This window comes from Gallus gallus, chromosome 7 (assembly GCF_016699485.2).
Source record: "Gallus gallus isolate bGalGal1 chromosome 7, bGalGal1.mat.broiler.GRCg7b, whole genome shotgun sequence".
NCBI lineage: Eukaryota > Metazoa > Chordata > Aves > Galliformes > Phasianidae > Gallus > Gallus gallus.
Window position 1 is genome coordinate 1,458,024 of NC_052538.1, and position 18,934 is coordinate 1,476,957.

Here is an 18,934-nt window from a genome sequence, read left to right on the forward strand (position 1 = left end):
GCCATCAGGATGCCCAAAACAAACCTTTCTGACACTTTTTTCACACATCTGACTAAAGAACTGTGCAAGTATTCAGAAATGAGTTCAGCTGTTCACTTACTGAATTTACCTTAATGCTTTAAGTAAGGCCTTTGCACCCATTTCTAACTGAGCATTTAATGACTGAGACTCTATTGGCTGCTACTTTAGGCTTTAACTCATGAAAGAATGTTTCAGCTGGTTACATGAAAGCTCATCTTCAAGCAAAAGGAACAAGCAGCAGCATATTGCTAATAATCCACAGAAGTATGCCCGAGTGCTACACTAATGCTTCTTTAGAAGCAGCCATCCTGCTTTTGTGCTTAGAGATCCGTACAGAGCACAGCCGAGAGGCCAAAGCAAGTGGAGTCTGTAGGAATGCAAGAATAAGTTGAGAAGCAAAATGCCAAAAAGGGCAGCAAAGTATTGCTTTCTGACCACGTGGAGTTATGCCAAAACTTAATGCTCATGAAAACTGATTTTTTCTGTTAAGTTATGGCTATTCAATCTATATAAACACCATGCAACGTGACTACATCCTAATAGTGAGATTTAACATGCATAGTAGGGGTATGCACTGCAACTGAGCCCCTTACACTCAAAAAGGGCACATTCTGCTCAGTGATCTTGATGTTTCTTCAGCTGAAATGAATTAACCTGTAGAGTACAAATAAGTTAAGAACGTAGCTGCAATTGTGAAGATCTAACATTTTTACATCAATGAAACAGCTAAGATTACAGAAATCAGTATTACATACTGCAGATCAACCTCCAAGACAAAATATAGCCATTTGAATCCTTAATAATTATTTTATTCCCATTTAAAATATACAACTTTGAAAAATTATGCATCATACATTCAAATTTGAATTGCATTCTTAAGTGTCCTGATATCCAGATAGCCTATTTCTGGCCACTATAATACAATTATCTGTCAACACTCTTTGTTTATGGCCACAAGAGAAAACTCTGCAGAAATAAACATTTATTATCTGATATTGCAGCTTGTCCTTAAACACTTACATTTAGGAGTCCATTTCAGTAGACCTCTTTTTCCCCAAACATTTTCTTGTTCCTATAAGAGAAAAAATTCCACCAAGATCCCAAAAAGGGCAAAAAAGGTTTAAGTCAGCTATTTTAGAAATAGCATTCAAGATACAAGAGTTGATTCAGCAGTGTCAAAAATAACCATTAAAGCTCATATTACCACCCAACAGTGGTTCAAGTAAGCTTGCTAACAACGCCATGAAGCTTAACAAACTTTAAGTATTAACTTGAAAACATTAGAAAATGGCCATATATAAACGATATCCCTTAGTACAGCAGTACTGTTACAGATACTTAGTAGTATGGCAATGAGGCATAACTTGCAGCCCCCCTGATAAAGCACCTATACAGATATCATTATGGTAAGGTTTTGATAAATTTGAAAAGGGCACCTTCACTTCACTGAAACCTGACAACAGCTGCCCCCTGCAGGGTACACAGCAACATCCATGGCTCTGCCTTCAGCCAAATGTTATTACTGAACAACTTTGAGAGTATCCAAGATATTATAGGCATTTTCTACACTGTAACATCCCTGCTCCACAGAGCAAAAAGTCTTAGCTAACATACGAACACAGCAGGGAAAGCATGAGACTCAATCCAGAATGGGCATTGTATAGCTTGGATTACATCTGTTAATGGATGGGTGGGAGATGAGAACAGGAGGGGAAGTCAGCTGTTGAATTTTACACACTGCATGGAAAGTAGGAAAAAAAAAAATCAAATAGCCATTACCCCTAATTTAATTTAAGCCAACATCAATCACTTCATGAGGACTGAAGAGAGAGAGCCCATCACTGTATCAGAAAATCATGTTATTATCAGTTTGCTGTCATATCCTAACTTAACAGAAAAATCAACACGGGGCTTTTAAAGTTGATAGTTTTTATTTACATTTTTGTTGGCAAAGGGCAGTGGGAACGTTTGAAACATTTTAAACAGAGGGCACCATATTGTACTGCGTGATGTATCAGTTCACTGTCTGTATCCTCAGTATCCAGCTGATCAAATAAAGCTAATCAACATGTAAAGAAAAGTGATCTGCATCAGCTCCTCTAGAGCGTGCTGCCTAAAAGCAAGGCAGGCAGTTTCTAAATCAACACAATCACTATTAAAAATGCAGTTCTGGTCAAGAACATTTACTTTTATTTCATACTGTACCTGGTATCAACTTCCCACTTACATCTGCATACGGGCAAAGCAGTTACACTCCCTACTTTTAGGGTGAAATTTATTATCTCATTCTCTGCAAATTCAGCTGTCAGGTAATTATGAACTATTCTGAGTATTTTATTGTGATCATAGCAAGACTGGAGATGAGACTGAAGTAAAACATTCCTGGTATATGTCGTGCCCATCAGAATCAGCCAGGTAACCATAAACATCCTGTTTAAGAAATCTATTCAAGAAGGAGAAAAAGTGTAGTCAGTTTGCACTTTATCACATGGATTTTAATTCCCATTTGAGCTTTTTAATTCATTCTTCTAAATCAAGAGTGTTTAGTTCTTCTTCTAGTTCATCCAAGTCCTCGCCAGTAAAAAGGTTTTCATCAACCGGAACTGCATCCATTACTCCATTTTCCAACTCTTCATCGCCATCGCGATCTTCTAAATCATTTTGTTCACTGCTGTTTATCTCACCACCAGAAGCTTCACTGAGTTTGTTATCTGAAAATACATTTTTTTACACGTTTTTAGTGAAGAAACCTGTGACACTAATCACAATCCTACTGAACAGGCTCTGGGAGTTTAACTACTCACTTCTCAATAGTTTCAATTTATATATGTGAGCTCACATAGACTAAATTGCATGTGCCCAATTAATATGCAGGGTTGGATCATTAGTTATTAGAGCAGGCTAAAACCACTAACACAAATACCTAACTCCTCAACTCCTGTTTTTATAACAGTCAGGCTTAACGTTTTGCTCCTATTCAACATCTGTGCTTCAAAGACTCGGGTTAACCTTATAGACTGGGGTTTGCATTTGACAATTGCAGAAAAATAAAACACTAGCTCATAGAAATTAAAAAGTTAATCTACACAAACTGGAAAAATATTAAACACTACTTTAAAGTTTGATTCAAGAAAAATAAGAAGTGCACGTGGCATTTACTAGAAGCACTGCCTCCAGTAAGCACAGTGATCATGAGAGTTATTTTGCTTCTTTTCTTTCAGAAATACAAACGATGCTTTTTGGCAAATCAAGAACTCATTTCCGCTTGCTTTTTTGGAAGCACTTACCAATTCATTCCCTTAAAAGCGATGCCTAAATAATAAACTTACCATCTTTTTCTATTGAAGCATATGTGCTGAACCGCTCAGGACTAGCCACAGTAATGCCAGTTTCATCTACAGCCTTTGGGACATACAGACTCAGGTCTACATCATTTACACACACAGGGTCTTCCACCTGAAAAGTACACCACGATCTTCCATATGAATCACTCTACTACACAGATTCTGATTTCTGCAGAACTTCTACAGACCTTTTCCATCTTCTTTTTGACATCAGCATTGAGAAAACATTCAGTAACAGTACTGAATTAAGAACTTGAAATTTCAATTGTACCAGAAGAGCTCTCAAATTAGAAGTAAGCCTTCCAAAAAACAATGCCTTCAGATTTCAATGTAACTTGAAATATTATTTCAGGTAGTGTTTTCTTTTTAGTACCTCATCATCTTCTCCCGTTCCTTGGGTGTAGCGAGTGTCGTCTGCTTCTTCATCATCGGCATCAACCAGCTCTGGTCGGAACTCAAATACTTCACGTCCACTAATCTGTTAGCAAAAGGAGAAACCTCAGCTATCATTTCGTAGATGTTATAGGGCTGCTAAAGAAGAGAACAGCAACAATTCCAAGTTTCCTAAAAAGGCAGTCAGTGATTTTATTCTTTTTCTATTAAGAAAGGAAGCATAGAACGTACCACCAATGCCTTGCCAGCTTTAAAATCTGCTTTCCTCCTTTCCATATCTTGCTCTGCCTTATCAATTTTTTCTTGTCTTTTTCTTCTCTTCCATGCAATAAAACACTCTAAAGTGATTTTGGTAACATTTGGTCCTAAGGCAGCACGCTGTCAAGTAGAAAGACTGATTAATGCTAGAAATGGTTTCCAAAGGCAAACCCTAGGGATAACAGACTAAAGATATATAATTACTCTTTCCTATAAACTAATTAAAAACATTTCTTTCTAATTGCTTCTGCATTCTCACCACTGTTTAACATACTTCATCAACATCATCATACAGTAGCCGATGACAGAATTATGCAAGAACTCAGGCAATGGTGAATTGGAGGTAAGAAAGAAACAGTTGTAAGAGATAAAAAGGAGAAACAGCAGTAAGAAATAAAAGCCTCCTAAGACAGGATTATCAATATTACCCTAACAGTAAGTATCCAGCTATACTTTAGAAACTCACTCAGCCGACTGAGAGAAAAAGAACTAGCTAAACAAAACAGAAATATCATGAATTCCTATGCATTCCTCACTCTAGCCCATACAGATATATAACCACTCCATACTTTTCAATAATTTGTTTGGATGCTGTTCACAATCTTCCTCCTCCTCTCATTATAGTGAAAACAGCTAGGTACCACCAAGAGGTACCTAATTGAAACTTTACCTCTTTTTCTATTAGATCTTCTAAGGAAATTTCATCTTGCTTTTCTTCCTTCTTTTTGTCTTTTTTTAGTACAAAACCTGGAGGAAGAGCATGGCGATACATGCAATTGTCTCCACCACCTGGACAGACCCAAAACCATCCGTATTTGTTGTTTTCAATAGCATCAAGAAAATACTTGCAGACCTGCATAAAAGAACAGTTGTTAGTACTGTATTCTCTTTCAATCCCCAGCAATGTACACTAGCACAGCTGCTACATGCCAAAAGTACAGTAATTCCAAGACAGCTGAGCTCAAAAATGAAGAAACGTGATGCACTCCTATTAAAAAGAGTAGATATAAGAAGAGCAGCTAATTAACTAAAACCTCAAATACTCAACAGCTTTCACCCTTAATCTAATCCTAACTTAAAAAGATAGGCTGACTTGGAAGATTGGTGACTGTACTACAGTAAACCCAGCAGCACATGTAAAAGCATGTTAATGGGTTTTTTTTTTGCCATGAAAATCCAGTGTACTTTTAATCAAAATAAATGCAATCAATTTCAGATGTTAAGTGTTCCAGCTCACGATCCTAACAGAAATATATCATTCTGAAACTTCTGACAAGCAATTTGTAACACTTAATCATTCCTAAGTTTAATTCTGGCAAGTATCAGTAGGCTATTTGGGACTGTAAACAAGGTAAAGTAGTCCTGAAGAATCAAAAATAAACAGCACAAAGGATTAAGACACAGCATTTAGTGTACAAACTAACTTGTTGGGAATCAGGTGTCATGAAGTAAAAATGACTCAATCAGCCTCTCACTGCTACTAAATAACATATACTACAGCTCAGTGAAAAAAGAAAAGAGAAGACATACTATTTGAGTTTTGGGTTTTTTCTTTTCCGCCTCACCGTGCTTCTTGTTCACCACCTCTTCTAGCTTCTTCTCATCCCAGTTATCCATTGTGTCTAGAAGACAACAGAAGTTTGCACAAACATCGCAAATACTAAACAGTACCGTCAAGGTCCAATTTTTCCCCCGATTAATGGCATTAATATGCAATTCTTTCATTTCAGTCAACCTACAGAATAGAAAACAAGTTCAGGCTTCTGTAGTAAGTCACAGAATTGTAGGGGTTGGAAGAGACCTCTAGAGATCATCAAGTCTAAGCCCTCTACAAAGCACGCCCCCTGCAGCAGGCTGCACAGGTAGGTGTCCAGCCAGGTCTTAATATCACCGGAGAAAGAGACTCAACAACCTCCCTGGGCAGCCTGTTCCAGTGCTCCATCACTCTTACTGTGAAGAATTTCCCTCACATATTGGTGCAGAAATTTCTATGCTCAAGTTTACAGCCATTTCCCCTTTTCCTGTCCCCACAGACAGCTGAAAAGAGGTTGGCCATGTCCCTTTGACTCCCACACTTAAGATATTTATAAGCATAAATAAGATCCCCTCTCAGCCTTCTTTTCTCAAGGCTGAACAGATCCAGGTTGCTCAGCCTTTCCTCCTAGGAGAGGTGCTCCAGGCCCTTGATCATCTGCATGGACCTCCGCTGCACTCTTTCCAGGAGATCCCTGCCTTTCTAATACCAGGGAGCCCAGAACTGGGTACAGTACTTCAAGTGTGGCCTGACCAGGGCAGAGTAGAGGGGGAGGATCATCTTCATTGACCTGCTGGCCATGCTCCTTTTAATGCACCCCAGGATCCCACTGGCCTTCTTGGCCACCAAGGCACACTGCTGGCTCATGGCCAACCTGTCATCCACCAGGACCCCCAGGTCCTCCACAGAGCTCCCCTCAAGCAGGTCATTGAGAGCTCTACTGATATTTGCTGTTATTCCTCCCCAGGTGCAAGACTCTACACTTGCTTTTGGCAAACCACAGTGTTCATCCTTCATTATACTGCTCACAAGACATCTTCCTCAAAAATTTTAGAAGCTTGTGTCTGTGCATGTACAAAATGTGTTTCAGGTAAAGACTAAGAAATGTGATTCTATTTATATACCATCTGGAACTTTGAAGAACCTAGAAATGATGAGGAAGAACAAATACTGTATGACCTGCTACTTGTATGACAATACTTCAGACATAGCAGAACTCAAAATAAGGTCTATAGAATACTCATGAGCTAGCTTTTAAGAGCAGCAAACAAACCTCATATACATTTTCAGCATAGCAGTAAGGGTTGCTATCACTGCTGACCAGATTCTTTGGGATCATACAAACACAACTCGCTTAACCTTAAAAATGCAATTGCAGAATCAAAAGATCATTTATCGAACGTTTTCTAGAAGCAGTGTACCTTTTTCAAGGTCTTCATCTCTTGCATCAATGTACACACTTCGTTTTTCACACTTCCTTTCCAAAGACAAGTCATGAGAAAACTTGCACTTGTCTCCTTTAGTGCACTGTCCTTGCTTGAAGAAAGCACAAACTACAGATTTGGGATCAGCACCTGAGTGAAGAAAAGTGTTCTACTTTAATAACATCTGTAAGCAAAATCCTAGAACAGAGCAGAAGCCCCATCTTAAAAGTTTAGACAACTGTGTCTAAGATCTTACCATATTTAGGAGTTGCACAGAACAAAAAAGTGCTTTCCAAGTAAGTTATTAATGGAAAGTTAATCCCAACAGCCCTTTCTTCACTTGAAGTAGATACATTATGCCCTGAAAGCATCATATTTAGTTTGTGCAGTCTGCCTGAAAAGTATGTGCTCATGTAACACATAACAAATCATTACACAAGTTCTTCCCTATATAATAAGCCATTTTAGGTTCTAATACACAGTAAAGCATCTTTTGAATGTCAACCTTTCTTTAATATAATCAGTAATATGCTAGAAGGAATTATATTAACCTAACCTGTGCTCAATCAACTTTCTTTCATAGAAATACTACAACAGTTGTTCCTAGCGTTAAAAACAAGCCAATGCTGTCAAAGTGGGAAGTATCCAATCACTATGGTTTTCAAGTAAATATCAGAGCAATAAATGGTTGGATCATCAGGAGGCAAAAGAATAAATGAAGAGGGGTTTAAATTTATCTACTGAACATAACAGATGAAGTACTACTGATTTAGTTATGTTCTCAATTGCAAACATATGATTTCTGTTTCTCACTTGCTCACTTCAAGCTTGGTTGAAGTCACCAGTGACTAGATAATGCTCAGCAGCAGCTGTTTAAGACCTTTATAAACTAGATCTGTATTTATCAGCAACTGAATCCCTAGAAGAACATCAGGTAACATAGTTGAACTTGCTAGTAATCTCAGTAGAAAGCCAAAGTCTTAATTAGGATAACATTGGTGTTTTGAAAGACCTTTAATTCAATAGCTACCACTGCAGATAAAGATAAAAATCCTAGCCTGTATTGTTGCTAAATGACAATATGATAAAGCATCAAGTTGACTTTAAAAAAAAAAACAAAGAAAACCCCATACTTCTTTGGTAAAAAAAAAAAACTCGTGCCAGAAGCACAATATAGCCAAGAGTAACTAACATACCATCCATTCCTGAAATAGACATATTTATTTCTTCCCTATGGCAGACAACTGTAGAGTTTCCTAGCATTATCAAGCACCTGACAATTTACTTGCAATTAACAATTCATTACAGTACTACCTTGCTCTGTAACTGATCTCAGCTCAGACCACATTTTTGAAACCAAGTCCTACTGTTAACTGTGAGAAAGGGCAGAAGTGATTGACAATGTTTTACTCTTCTGCTGCGCATAGAAGTTTTCTGCGAACACAATGATTACGTTATTCCCAGTAACATCTGCACGTTCATGCTTCCATGGGGATACCAGCCACTCTAAACAAGTATCATTACAGAAAAAAACAACAGGCCACCCACCCAGAAGCACCCAGTTAATAAACCTTAACATAGCAAAGTATTTTTAAACATTTTACCCGAGACGGACATATGAATAGTAGAACATAGCAGAAGTTTCAGTTACTCATACCTTTGCTAATCTTCTGTGCAGCAACCACAGGCTTGAAGAGTTCATTTAATTCTTGTAGTTCTTTTTTCTTATCTTCTTTTTTTAATTTCTTTTCACTTTCTGTTTGAGCGGCCTACAATGACGCCAAATTTGGAATCAGGAAAATTATAATGACATTACACACTTCATAAGAACCTTACATTAAAACATCACATCACACTGAATTAGTAGGAGTAGGGGGCCATGAGCTGGGAGCCTATGATTTTGAAGTTTCTCCAAATCCCTGCCCTTTCATGAATGGTAAATGCCATCTAGTGGTACTGACACTTCAGACAGAAGAGATTTGAATTAGAATTTGTCAGAGATGTGAAATGTTGTTACTCCTTTACCACCTGTACAGGCCAGGAAATCAAGTGAACATTGGAGACTGAGGAGAGGAAATGTTAGTTGCTCTCCTGTGATGCTTCAGCAGGGCAACTACTCAGCCAGGTACTTCAAGATCAGCACCAAAAGCTTCTCTTTAGTCACCTACATGCTGCTTTGCTTTCTTGTCAGGCATACCAACAGCACTGCAGAGTTATGTCTGTAGAAGTAGGGAAAAGCTTTTGGAACATTACTTGTTTGAACTGATATCAAGACAACACAGCAATGTTTCAATGCCAACTAGTAGGTTATAAAACAAGAACAATTTTTCTTAGTTTTTACAGGCACAAGGAAGGAGGACTAAGGGACAAGCTCACCTAGGAAAGGAAGAGTTGGTATAAAAGATAGAAATGGCATCCCTGCCTTAACCTCTTTTGGAAAAGCAAGGGAAGACCTATATCCAGTATGAGACTGGTAGAGTAGGGCAAAGATAAATGAAAAAGGTCATGAGAGAAACAACATGCTTAGACGAGTTGATTTTTATCCTTAAGAGAAGCTAGTGGGACTCTTAAACATTTCAGATACGTTATTGGCAATATTCAATGAGACAATAAAAAGGAGCTCAGTTCTTCTCATTCATTTGGTAACACAATGCCGAGCTGCTTTAAACTGCAATTGATGACAGAACACTCTGCTTTTATACAGAAATTCCCAAACTCTTTTACAAAGCACGCAGAGCCAAACATGGCGACTACAAAAAAAAAGTGATGTGATTTTTAATAACAGATGTCATTTTTAGGCTTTTGTTTCACTTCAAGATTCCAGGAACATAAAGACAAAGGCAGTTTGGCTTGCTTTTTTTTTTTTTTGAAGTCTTGATAGCATTTCCATTTTTGCTCAGGACACAGCAGTATTTGCTTTAAGTTATTCTTAAGTTCTCCGGGACAACCCTAAATGAAAGTTATTGTTACAAGGTAAGATAGGTACCATCAGGTCTGGAATGAAGTTCTAAACACCATCACTTAAGAGTATGTGAATTTTTTTTATCACATAGTAGTATTCCTGTAAATGCTCCAGATGCAGGGACTTGACACAAATTTCAGAAGGACTGCCTGAGTCACATCAATGTTTTTGAGTGACACCAAATGGACCCCATTACCAGAAAAGGTTGGTAATCTCAGGACATGCACATCAGCTTTACTTTTGAAGTCATACTTGACATTAGCTCATCCTCGTATTACGTAAGGAATCTAGCACAAGCTACAACATCATGAGGTTAACTGATGCAAGCATAATTATTCTACAGGCTTATTCAGAGAGCAGGAATGTTGTGAATAGCTACCTGCTAACCTCTCTAGCACTGTAGGAATAACACCTGGCTTACTTCCATTGGAATGATATTTCTCCCAAATCATGCTTTCTAACCAATGAAACATTACATCTCAGCCACACCAATTTCTAATTCATCTTGCAAAAGTAGAGCAAAGCAGCAGTGACGGGGCTCCACACTGCAGTCTGCCTGACCTTTTTATGAAATAGTCACACAACTCTTAGACTTGTTTGTATTTTCTATTACAGTAAATACTTCCGTAGGTAGAACATTAAGCACAAAAGCACTTAAGAGTTTTTAAAAGTTATCCTCAATCCCCAGTTTAACATTAGTAACACATTATCACTATTTCTTAGATTGGATAGGAATCAGAAAAAAAGAACACACAACCACACTTTTGGTGACAGCCAGTTTGTTACAATTACTTTCAAGGACACTTTAAATGCAATTATGACAATGTTAGAATACTGTGTAAACAGATGTTCCTATTAGTTGTGTTTTCTACTTCCCAGTAGAGCAAAAACACCCACGCTGTGCTATCTTTATGGAGGCACTCTCAGCTAGACAAGCTTTGCAAAAAGACTTGTCAAAAAAGTGCTATTTTAAATACAACTAGCTAAATCTCTGCTTCTCACAACAGGCAGGTGAGGAACATTTCAGTATTTTTTCTACTTCAGTATTACATGACAACCAATTCCTACAGTGAAAGAGGATTTCACTGCACAGTGGAAAAATAATTCAACTGAATGCTTACCTGACGTGGATTTTGCTGACCGAATTTAACCTGGTGAGTCACAGCCTTGATAAATTTCTGTTGTTTTGCACCTTTCTTGTTCTTTAGGCCAAATGTTTTGTCCTAAAAATGGAAAGACAAATTATTTGTAACCGACCCATAATTAGAACAAGTTGCTACACAGAAGAAAAAACAAAACCAAAAAACCTCTGGGGCTTTCACTTCAACACAAATTATTTCCTCTAGCAACACGAGCAATCCAAGCAACAGAGTGAACAGAGTATCCCTCTCCCATCACTTCAAAGTGTGCTTTGCAAGAAAGCCCACTAAATGCTGGTGCCACTAGCTATTGCTTTTCCCCCAGTTCTTCATGTTCAAATATTAGTGCAAGTGTATGCATGTGTGAAAACTGCACAGCCGTACATACTGCTTTTCCCTCCTGTATACGTGAAGCTCAAACACATTCGTATCTACATGTTTTACCTTCAAATTAAGCAGGTTAATATTGCCGTGTAATCTATCTGTATTGATTTCTAAGTATTATAGACATCTCATTTTCCAACAGTACTTACTTCAGTGCTTCCCCTAAGCACTTTGTAAAGACAGGTGTTCATACTTCCTAAACTGCACAGCAAGAAGTTTGTTTACATTACCTGAACCAGTTCTTCCTCTACATCTTCCGTTTCACTGCTGGACACAGGCTTCTGTACCAAGCCTTATTAGAAAGCTAATTAAGAAGACAGCTCCCTTTCACACATGCATCTGAAACAAGTTATCTTTTGTAAGCGAAATACACACATAATAAAACCTATCTGTGCTGGGGATGTGACTGCAGGGTTTTTTTCCCTCCTGTCAGGAACAAATAGCAGATGTTCATCTGGCAATAACACCTCAGTTCAAATACGCTTACGGAAACCCTAACGATGAAACCTATCCTAGAAGAACTATGGAGGAAATAGCCCTGTGGTCACCCTGTTGCCATTCACACTGCGTCACACAACAGCACAAAGCAGGCTGGCCTCGGACACCTGGTGCTGGTTTGTGTGTGGTGTCCAAGGAACTGCTTGGGCAGGCAGGTAATTCACACCGTTGGTTCCTGTGGCAAACGTCCCACGCAACACAGACGCACTCGGTCCACCAGAATCTCTTCACGCATTATTGTTAATCATCAGTGCAAACGTTTTGCCTTTCAACCATCATTTTTGTTTGGAGAAAGCAGAGTTTTCTTATGTCACTGGATTCAGCGAGATCAGAAGCACAAAGACAACATCCAACCCCAAGTTCCCAAACAAAAACCTCACCGAAGCAGCGCAGTGCAGCCCCGGGTTTCAGAGGCCGCCTCACGGCACGGCCCGCCTCGTTATGGCCCTTAGGATCACGGGGCTCCAGCCCGGCCGCGGGCAGGGTTAACGCAGGTGAGCCGCAGGCAAACGCCCGGCTTTTTGCAGCGCCCTCCCCTCGTACTCGCAACTCACCTTCTTCTTTTCGGTGTACTGCACGCATTTGTCCGACTACCCTCCTCACACACACATACACACCCCCCGGCTCACACCCGGCAGAGGCGCTCCGCGTTACGGCCCCACGAGCGCTGCCCGGCAGGGTGAGCCGCGGGAGCGGCCTACGGGCCCGGCACCGGCACCGAGGCCGAAGAAGGCGCGGGGGAAGGCCGCCCGGAGCCGCGTGGAACAGCAGGCCGCGGCCTGCCCGCCTCACCTCGATGATCTTCTCCTTCTTCTTCTGGTCCGCCTTCTTGCTGCTCCCCGCCGGCTGCTGCTGCTTCTTGGGGGGCATCGCGGGGAGGCGGGGCGGCCGCGGCTCCCGCTCGGAGCCTGGCGGGGACGGACAGACTGCCGGGCCGGCTCCGCGCCGCCGCCGGGAGGCGCAACGCAGCTGGCTCGCGGGGCACGCCGGGACTGCGGAGCGGGGCGCGCGGGGCCGCTCAGCTCCCGGCAGGGCGCGCGGCGCGCGTCACGCGGGCCGTGCTGCGTCAACGGTCCCGCCCTGAGGGAGGGCGTTGGCGGCAATCCGCGGGCGCCGCCATGTTGGGGCGTGGCTCGTGTGAGGGGGCGGGACGCGCGCCTTCCCTCCGCCTCTCCCCCGTTCTACGCGATTCGATTAGGCATGGCTGCACGCAGGTGTTGCAAAGCTAGAGGAGAGAAAGGAGTACGTTGAAGAAGGGCGTTCCCGCTCAGCTGTGAGCAGAGAGGTGGGACGGAGCTAAAATCTGGTGTTGATCGTCGTGTGAGAGCACCTGAGTGAACCTCCAGCAACGATAACACTGCGTGGAGGGAGCGGAGACAAAGCACATAATGGCGCTTGTGCACGTTTGCAGCTGTAACTTTTGCTGCTGTATATATCTTTTACTCTCTGTCAGGAAAGGAAAGTAACCGAGAGAGAACTGAAAGGAAAAAGACACTTTACCTCATATTTCCATCTTCCCAGTTAAAAAAGTGCATGCAAGAGAACCTGCAAGCTAAGCAATCAAGTCAGGGAGAGAAACGCCCCCAGCCGACAGCCAGGTAACAAAGGCACCACCTGCGTGTCCCTGTATTCCTTCTCCTCAGTTCCACCTGAGAAACTCATCATTCCCTGAAGACCGCCCCCCCCCCAAAAAAAACAACTAAGGTACTGCATTTCACACTGAGACTGGGTAAAGGAATCTGCTACTGTATAGAGCTTTCTGAGACACATGAACCCTAGTTACCAGGGAAGTTGTGCTAAATACACCATCCCTTCAAAATAAGGAGTCTTTTCTGCAAACAGAAAGCACATCATACTTCATGCATTAGACTGGGGTCAGGTTTAGCACACAAACAGCTACAGCCTGCCCAAGAGCAGACAAGCACTACAATCAAGCCCACCTTTGAGGCTTACATTCCCAGGGAGCACCTCTCTGTTGGTGAGCACAGAGTCCTGCAGAGCACCTCTCTTCATCCACTTGGACAAGTTCTCATCAATGCACTCCTGCAATATACATTGCTCCTCCATCAGATATTGGCATAGGCACAGTTCCTCTTGTAAGTACCAGGACATGTAAATGGAAGGGAAGGCAGCTCCTACTTGCATAGACAGAACTTTAGCCTCTCTATTTTGCTGGTAAGGGAGCCTTTAGTAGTTCCCTTGTAAAATCACCTGTGTTCTCTCTCGAATCCTGACCCATAAAGCTCCTTATACAACCAAAAGAACATCTCTGTGCATTTCTGCTGGTTGCTAACTTAGAAAGACATAATATCTTCTTAACTTACATTCCTAGAATATGCAGATATTTCTATAATAGAGCTATCCTTTCCTGTCTCTCTAACTCCTGTAAGACTAGGAGCATCTTTCACTAAAAGAAGATAGCCTCCCACAGAGGATTTTATAAGAGAAAGTGAAACATAATTGGTTAATTAAGTTACTTAATTGCTTAATAAAGGTGGTGGTGTTCTAGCTAGCAGTAAGAGCTACCTTCATAATGTTATATAGTGCTTTTTATGTGGGAGGGTGGGCTATGTGTGATGTTTTCATGCTGGATGATTAATTTTAAGGTGTTACGGAAACTGAAGTGCTTTTTAAGTTGTTGTTGTTGTTGTTTATTTTGATGGGGGAAGTGAGGATGAGGAGTTCTAAGAACGGTTTGGGGAAGACTCCAACCAGCTCTGTATGAGAAGGTGTTTCTTTTGTTGGTTGGGGATTGTGGCTCTTCATGTTGGGAACCAGAAGCTAAGAGAAATAGAGTCAACTGACGTTAATTAAATGAGGCTGCTTATCTGTATTACTCTGCTAAGAACAGTTCTAACTTTGTGTTTTCTAGTGGTAATAGTGATGTGGAGGTAAGTATCTTAAATGTACTGGAAGAAGATTTTTTTTTTTGCACTTACTCTTTTCAGTGCATACTATTTAAAGTGGAGAGTATGAGTAGGTTTGTGAGGTAGAAAAAAATATTATAAGGGAACAAAGCTTTTCTAAAAACGTGGCTTAAGAAGAGAACAACTAATTTGCATTTAGTATGCAAATAGTAGGTCTTAAAACTGTTATTTCCTCATCTTTATTTTTTTCACAAAAGGTTGGAAGAAAAATTAAAGATTTTTTTTTTTGTCATATGGAAGAGGGATTTGAAAGAGCTAGTACTCAGGACATTTGTTCAGTGTTACCTACCCTTAAAAACCACCTCATAAAAGCTATTGTTATCTTTCAGTTTTGTTCTGTAATGTTTATTGGCAAGGCTCTTTTCTGGAACTTAATAATAATTATAAAAAATTGGGCAAGTTCTTCCTTTTCCTCAGAAGAAAAAGGGGCCCAAAGTAGCACTATATTATCACCACCAGCTTCATCAGAAATCCCCAATGCTGCATTATATGGAACACTACAAAGAAAGTTAACTCTATCTCTGCAGGGAAGTATCTTCCTTCCTAATTTCTTATCATGTTGTGCTCAGGTCCCGCACTTCGTAATATGTTGTTATTGACTGTCACCCTCCAGCTTACATACAAATAATGTTCTTTTATTTAGATCATGGGTTACTAAAGTTTAAGGCATATCCCTTGCTGGAAAAACTAACTCTTGTTTGCTCTGTGCAGGATCAGTGGATGTTGAGGTGTAAATCTGTTGCTAAGTTGGAGGAAAGTGCTGTGAAAGCTCCTCCTAGCTAACCTGGGGTGCCTGGCTTACTGCTGCATTAGTTCCTGTATTAGGCTTGAAAAAAACAAAACCACCAACTCTAAGACAAAGATAGCAATCAACTGATTTTTATAGACAAATTATTTCAATCAATTGTTCAGGTAATGCCTTTATTTTGTAATTAAGCAGCAATTAATTAGGGATGTTAGCATACATGGGAGGATGAGGAAAATGGCCTAATTACAGGCTTGCAAGGTGGTACTCAACAGGAGCCTCATTGAAGGCATAGTCTTAAATCCTACTTCTTAAGAGAAAATTGGCTTTCTCCGCCTTCCCCTCAAAAAAATTCTTCAAAACTGGGCTCAGGACTTAGAAGAACCAAGAGGTTCTTCTGTCTTTGCACAGAAGTATGGGACTACTACAGCAAGCTCTGCATGCTAGAGTATCCTCCTTTCTTTGTCGCTGGGCCAATGTTATTTTTGCTGTAGTGTCAGATAACCAGAGTTTATCTACCTAAAATAGTCTTGCAGGAATAAATTGCTGTTATGGTATATTGTACTGAAGAAGTACTTTGGTCAGTGACTTCCCTTTTCCTCAGATGTGTGGGTGTGTATATATATAATACTTATTCATTTTTGTTTTCAGCTTGCTTTCAGAGAGAAGTGAAGTATAAGTATGCTTTCAACTGCAATTTCATTGAGTAGAAGGATGATAATGGATACAGACAAACTTTACTTTGGTCAGGTGTATGGTTCTGGTTAGGATGTGCTATAATTAACCAAGGTTATTTCTGCCTCATTTCTGAAGCAAGCTGTGGGCTTATTTAAACAGCCTCAAGTAACGAAGTCAGGGCACAACATTAAAGGTAGTGAAATTGAGTATTATGCCTGCTGTTGTTGGCAATCCTGTAGTTCTAACTACACACACTAGAAGTGAGGAGTTTGTGAATGCAGCGTCTTCTAATGGGCTTAAGCAATTATTCATTGTTTTAACCAAAATATTATGGCAAGCATTCCTTCTTCATATGATGCGAGCTCTGGCGTTCTTTGCTGAATTTCCACATGGATAGTTTTGTGAAAACTTGAGTCGAGTCTGCACCTAGATCACTGCATGAAGAAGTTAATCCTGAGTTCATCAGGAGGACTCATTTTAGACTGTTACCTTATGGTGTCAGTATTAACTGCATTAAGTAAAATGCTTTTGGAAGGAACGTGTCTTGCTGCATCAACAGAATTATTTTTGTCTGCCAACAGGCATTTGCCAACCACAAAACTACTAAAAGTAATTCAGGGAAAGGCACGTAGGAGAACTAAATCCTCTGCTAGTCACCTACATGTAGGATAGTTTTTCCTCATCGTGAGGAAAGTTTCTTCCAGCTTCTAGAATCACCTACTTCATTTGCAGGGTTTTGAAATCAGGCTTTCCTCTCTAGAAATTTAATCTGTGAATATAGGTTCTTGTAAATCCACAAGGCCATCCCATTACATATTGTTCTTTACATATTCTTTACATGTTCATTACATATTATTCCCTCCCTCCCTTAAACCTGGGTAGCAGTGGTTTTCCTTTCAGTTTTGTTGGGATGCCCCCTTAATTGGCCCATCAGCTGCTGCCTTTTGCATAAGTCTAGAAGCCAAAATTACTTCAAAATAACTATGCCTTGTAACAATTGAGAAAAGTATCTTGTGTTTTTTTTTCCTTTCCAAGATATGGGCTTTTCCTTAGAATATCTTAAACTTCTTCAGTGGCCTTCTTCAACTGCTTAACTTGCCTTATTCCACAGAGTAGCTAATTGCCTTTGCAGATTATTGGCTTTTTGTCTTCTGTCCCCATGAAGTGGGAGAAATTAGGATCTTGTAGCATCCTGGAAAGCTCTAAGGTTCATTTACTCACCTTTGCGGTGAGACTGAGAGTGTAGGCAGAAGAACAGGACAGTGGTTCTCCTTTGATGAAAAAGGGTTAAGTTATCATTATAAGTCTTTTGGTCACATGGTAGGAATTAGAATCGAAGAACAGTTTAGTTTGGAAGGGATGCTTAAAATGATCTAGGTCCAACCCCTCTGCTGTAGGCAGGGACACCTCCATCTAGACTAGGTTGCTCAAAACCCCATCCAGAATAAATGAAATGTGCTCAATGATGATTTCAAGTGCTACTGAGAGATTTCTTAGCTCTTGTGTAGGGATGTAGTTAGCTCTCAAATTCTCTATATGCACTTGGCATACCTGCTGGCTTGATTTGGAATGATGGTGATAAGATTGATGCTGATTAGTAGAAGATGTTATATGCTTGTTTGTTGCTACTGCTTTTAGGCTACTAGATAGAATGAGCAAAAGCAGCTATACAATGAATTGAGGTCTGTGTGTGTGGGGATACAAAAGTGCTAAGTAATATACAGCAGCAGCCACAAGGTGTCAGAATTACTCTGTGTTCCAAGACAGTTGTCCAGAAAACTGTGTAGCTGGTCCAGTCAGTTCCACAAATTCTACTGCCTCTTATGGAATTACCGTGGGGGGATTCAACAGCTGCAGGCTGTGTTTGTGGTAAGTTGTAGTTGCCATCTATAAACAGATAATTCTATATAACTAATTTTTTTGGAGTCATTACATATTTTCTTTAAAAAAGGGTTCATTTGTCTTTTTACACCGAGGATGAGGGACTGAAAAGAAAGCTTTTAGATATTACAAAATATGGGAGTTGAACAAAATAATTTTGTAAGCTGGAAGATTATGATAGCATGCCCTACAATGTATAAGAATAAATAGAGGGATTCTAATTAGTTTGAAAAATATATCTTTAAGAATGAAATGGATGCTTTTGTTTAAGGTTTGTGTGTTATAGGTGATGTATGTCAGTGCCTGATGCCATAGGTATTTTGAGAATAGTAATTAAAGATGTGGAAATGAAATGCTTTGAAAATTATGGGGCTACACTGTCAGTGGTATTGGGTTTATAAGCTCTGCGTAGAACTATCCATAATGAGCTAATGAGTATTAGAGGTAGTAACAGCATTTGATGTTACAAAGAAGGCCTTTGACCCTAAGACCATTGACTGGCTTAAGGAAAGCAATCTAGATATCCCCAAAGATTCAAAATGAAATCCATTTCATATCCTTTCATAAGGTGTAAATACCATGGGGTTTCCTGATTTAGGAATGTGAAAACTCTGTCACCTCATCCTGCATTAAATGCGTTAAGAACTGAATAAGGAGAGATCACAAAAGTGAGTGCCCATCTACCAAGATCAGAGAGGGGACTTCTGCTGAATATTTTAATAGTTAAGCTAGAAGTAATAGTAGGG

At 40.1% G+C, this 18,934-nt stretch overlaps 1 protein-coding gene and 1 long non-coding RNA gene across 3 annotated transcripts in view; one reads left to right on the forward strand and one right to left on the reverse strand.

The window, feature by feature from the left end:
• Window positions 1–804: 804 nt before the first annotated feature.
• ZC3H15 (zinc finger CCCH-type containing 15) lies at window positions 805–12,942 on the reverse strand. The gene is made up of 10 exons (NM_001006510.2): window positions 12,750–12,942; window positions 11,058–11,159; window positions 8,632–8,743; window positions 6,972–7,124; window positions 5,547–5,638; window positions 4,687–4,869; window positions 3,990–4,136; window positions 3,739–3,843; window positions 3,351–3,477; window positions 805–2,732 (listed from the first exon to the last, which is right to left on the reverse strand). The coding sequence occupies exons 1-10, from the start codon at window positions 12,825–12,827 to the stop codon at window positions 2,542–2,544; spliced, it is 1,290 nt and encodes a 429-aa protein (NP_001006510.1). The 5' UTR covers window positions 12,828–12,942; the 3' UTR covers window positions 805–2,541.
• A 123-nt stretch (window positions 12,943–13,065) lies between these two features.
• The window catches only part of LOC101747532, a 332,267-nt gene continuing 326,398 nt past the window's right edge, over window positions 13,066–18,934 (forward strand). For both annotated transcript variants that reach the window (XR_005861589.2, XR_005861591.2), the window contains exon 1: window positions 13,066–14,053. This is a non-coding gene — a long non-coding RNA (uncharacterized LOC101747532). The remainder of the gene's footprint in view (window positions 14,054–18,934) is intronic.

Bases quoted from the DNA above. Each gene is read 5' to 3' on its own strand.
- ZC3H15 (NM_001006510.2), bottom strand. From the start codon at position 12,827: ATGCCCCCCAAGAAGCAGCAGCAGCCGGCGGGGAGCAGCAAGAAGGCG. The intron at 5,639-6,971 runs GTACACTGCTTC...GTTGTCTTCTAG, and splicing joins AGATGAAGACCTTGAAAAAG to ACACAATGGATAACTGGGAT. The intron at 4,137-4,686 runs GTAAAGTTTCAA...TCTACTTGACAG, and splicing joins AAGATCTAATAGAAAAAGAG to CGTGCTGCCTTAGGACCAAA.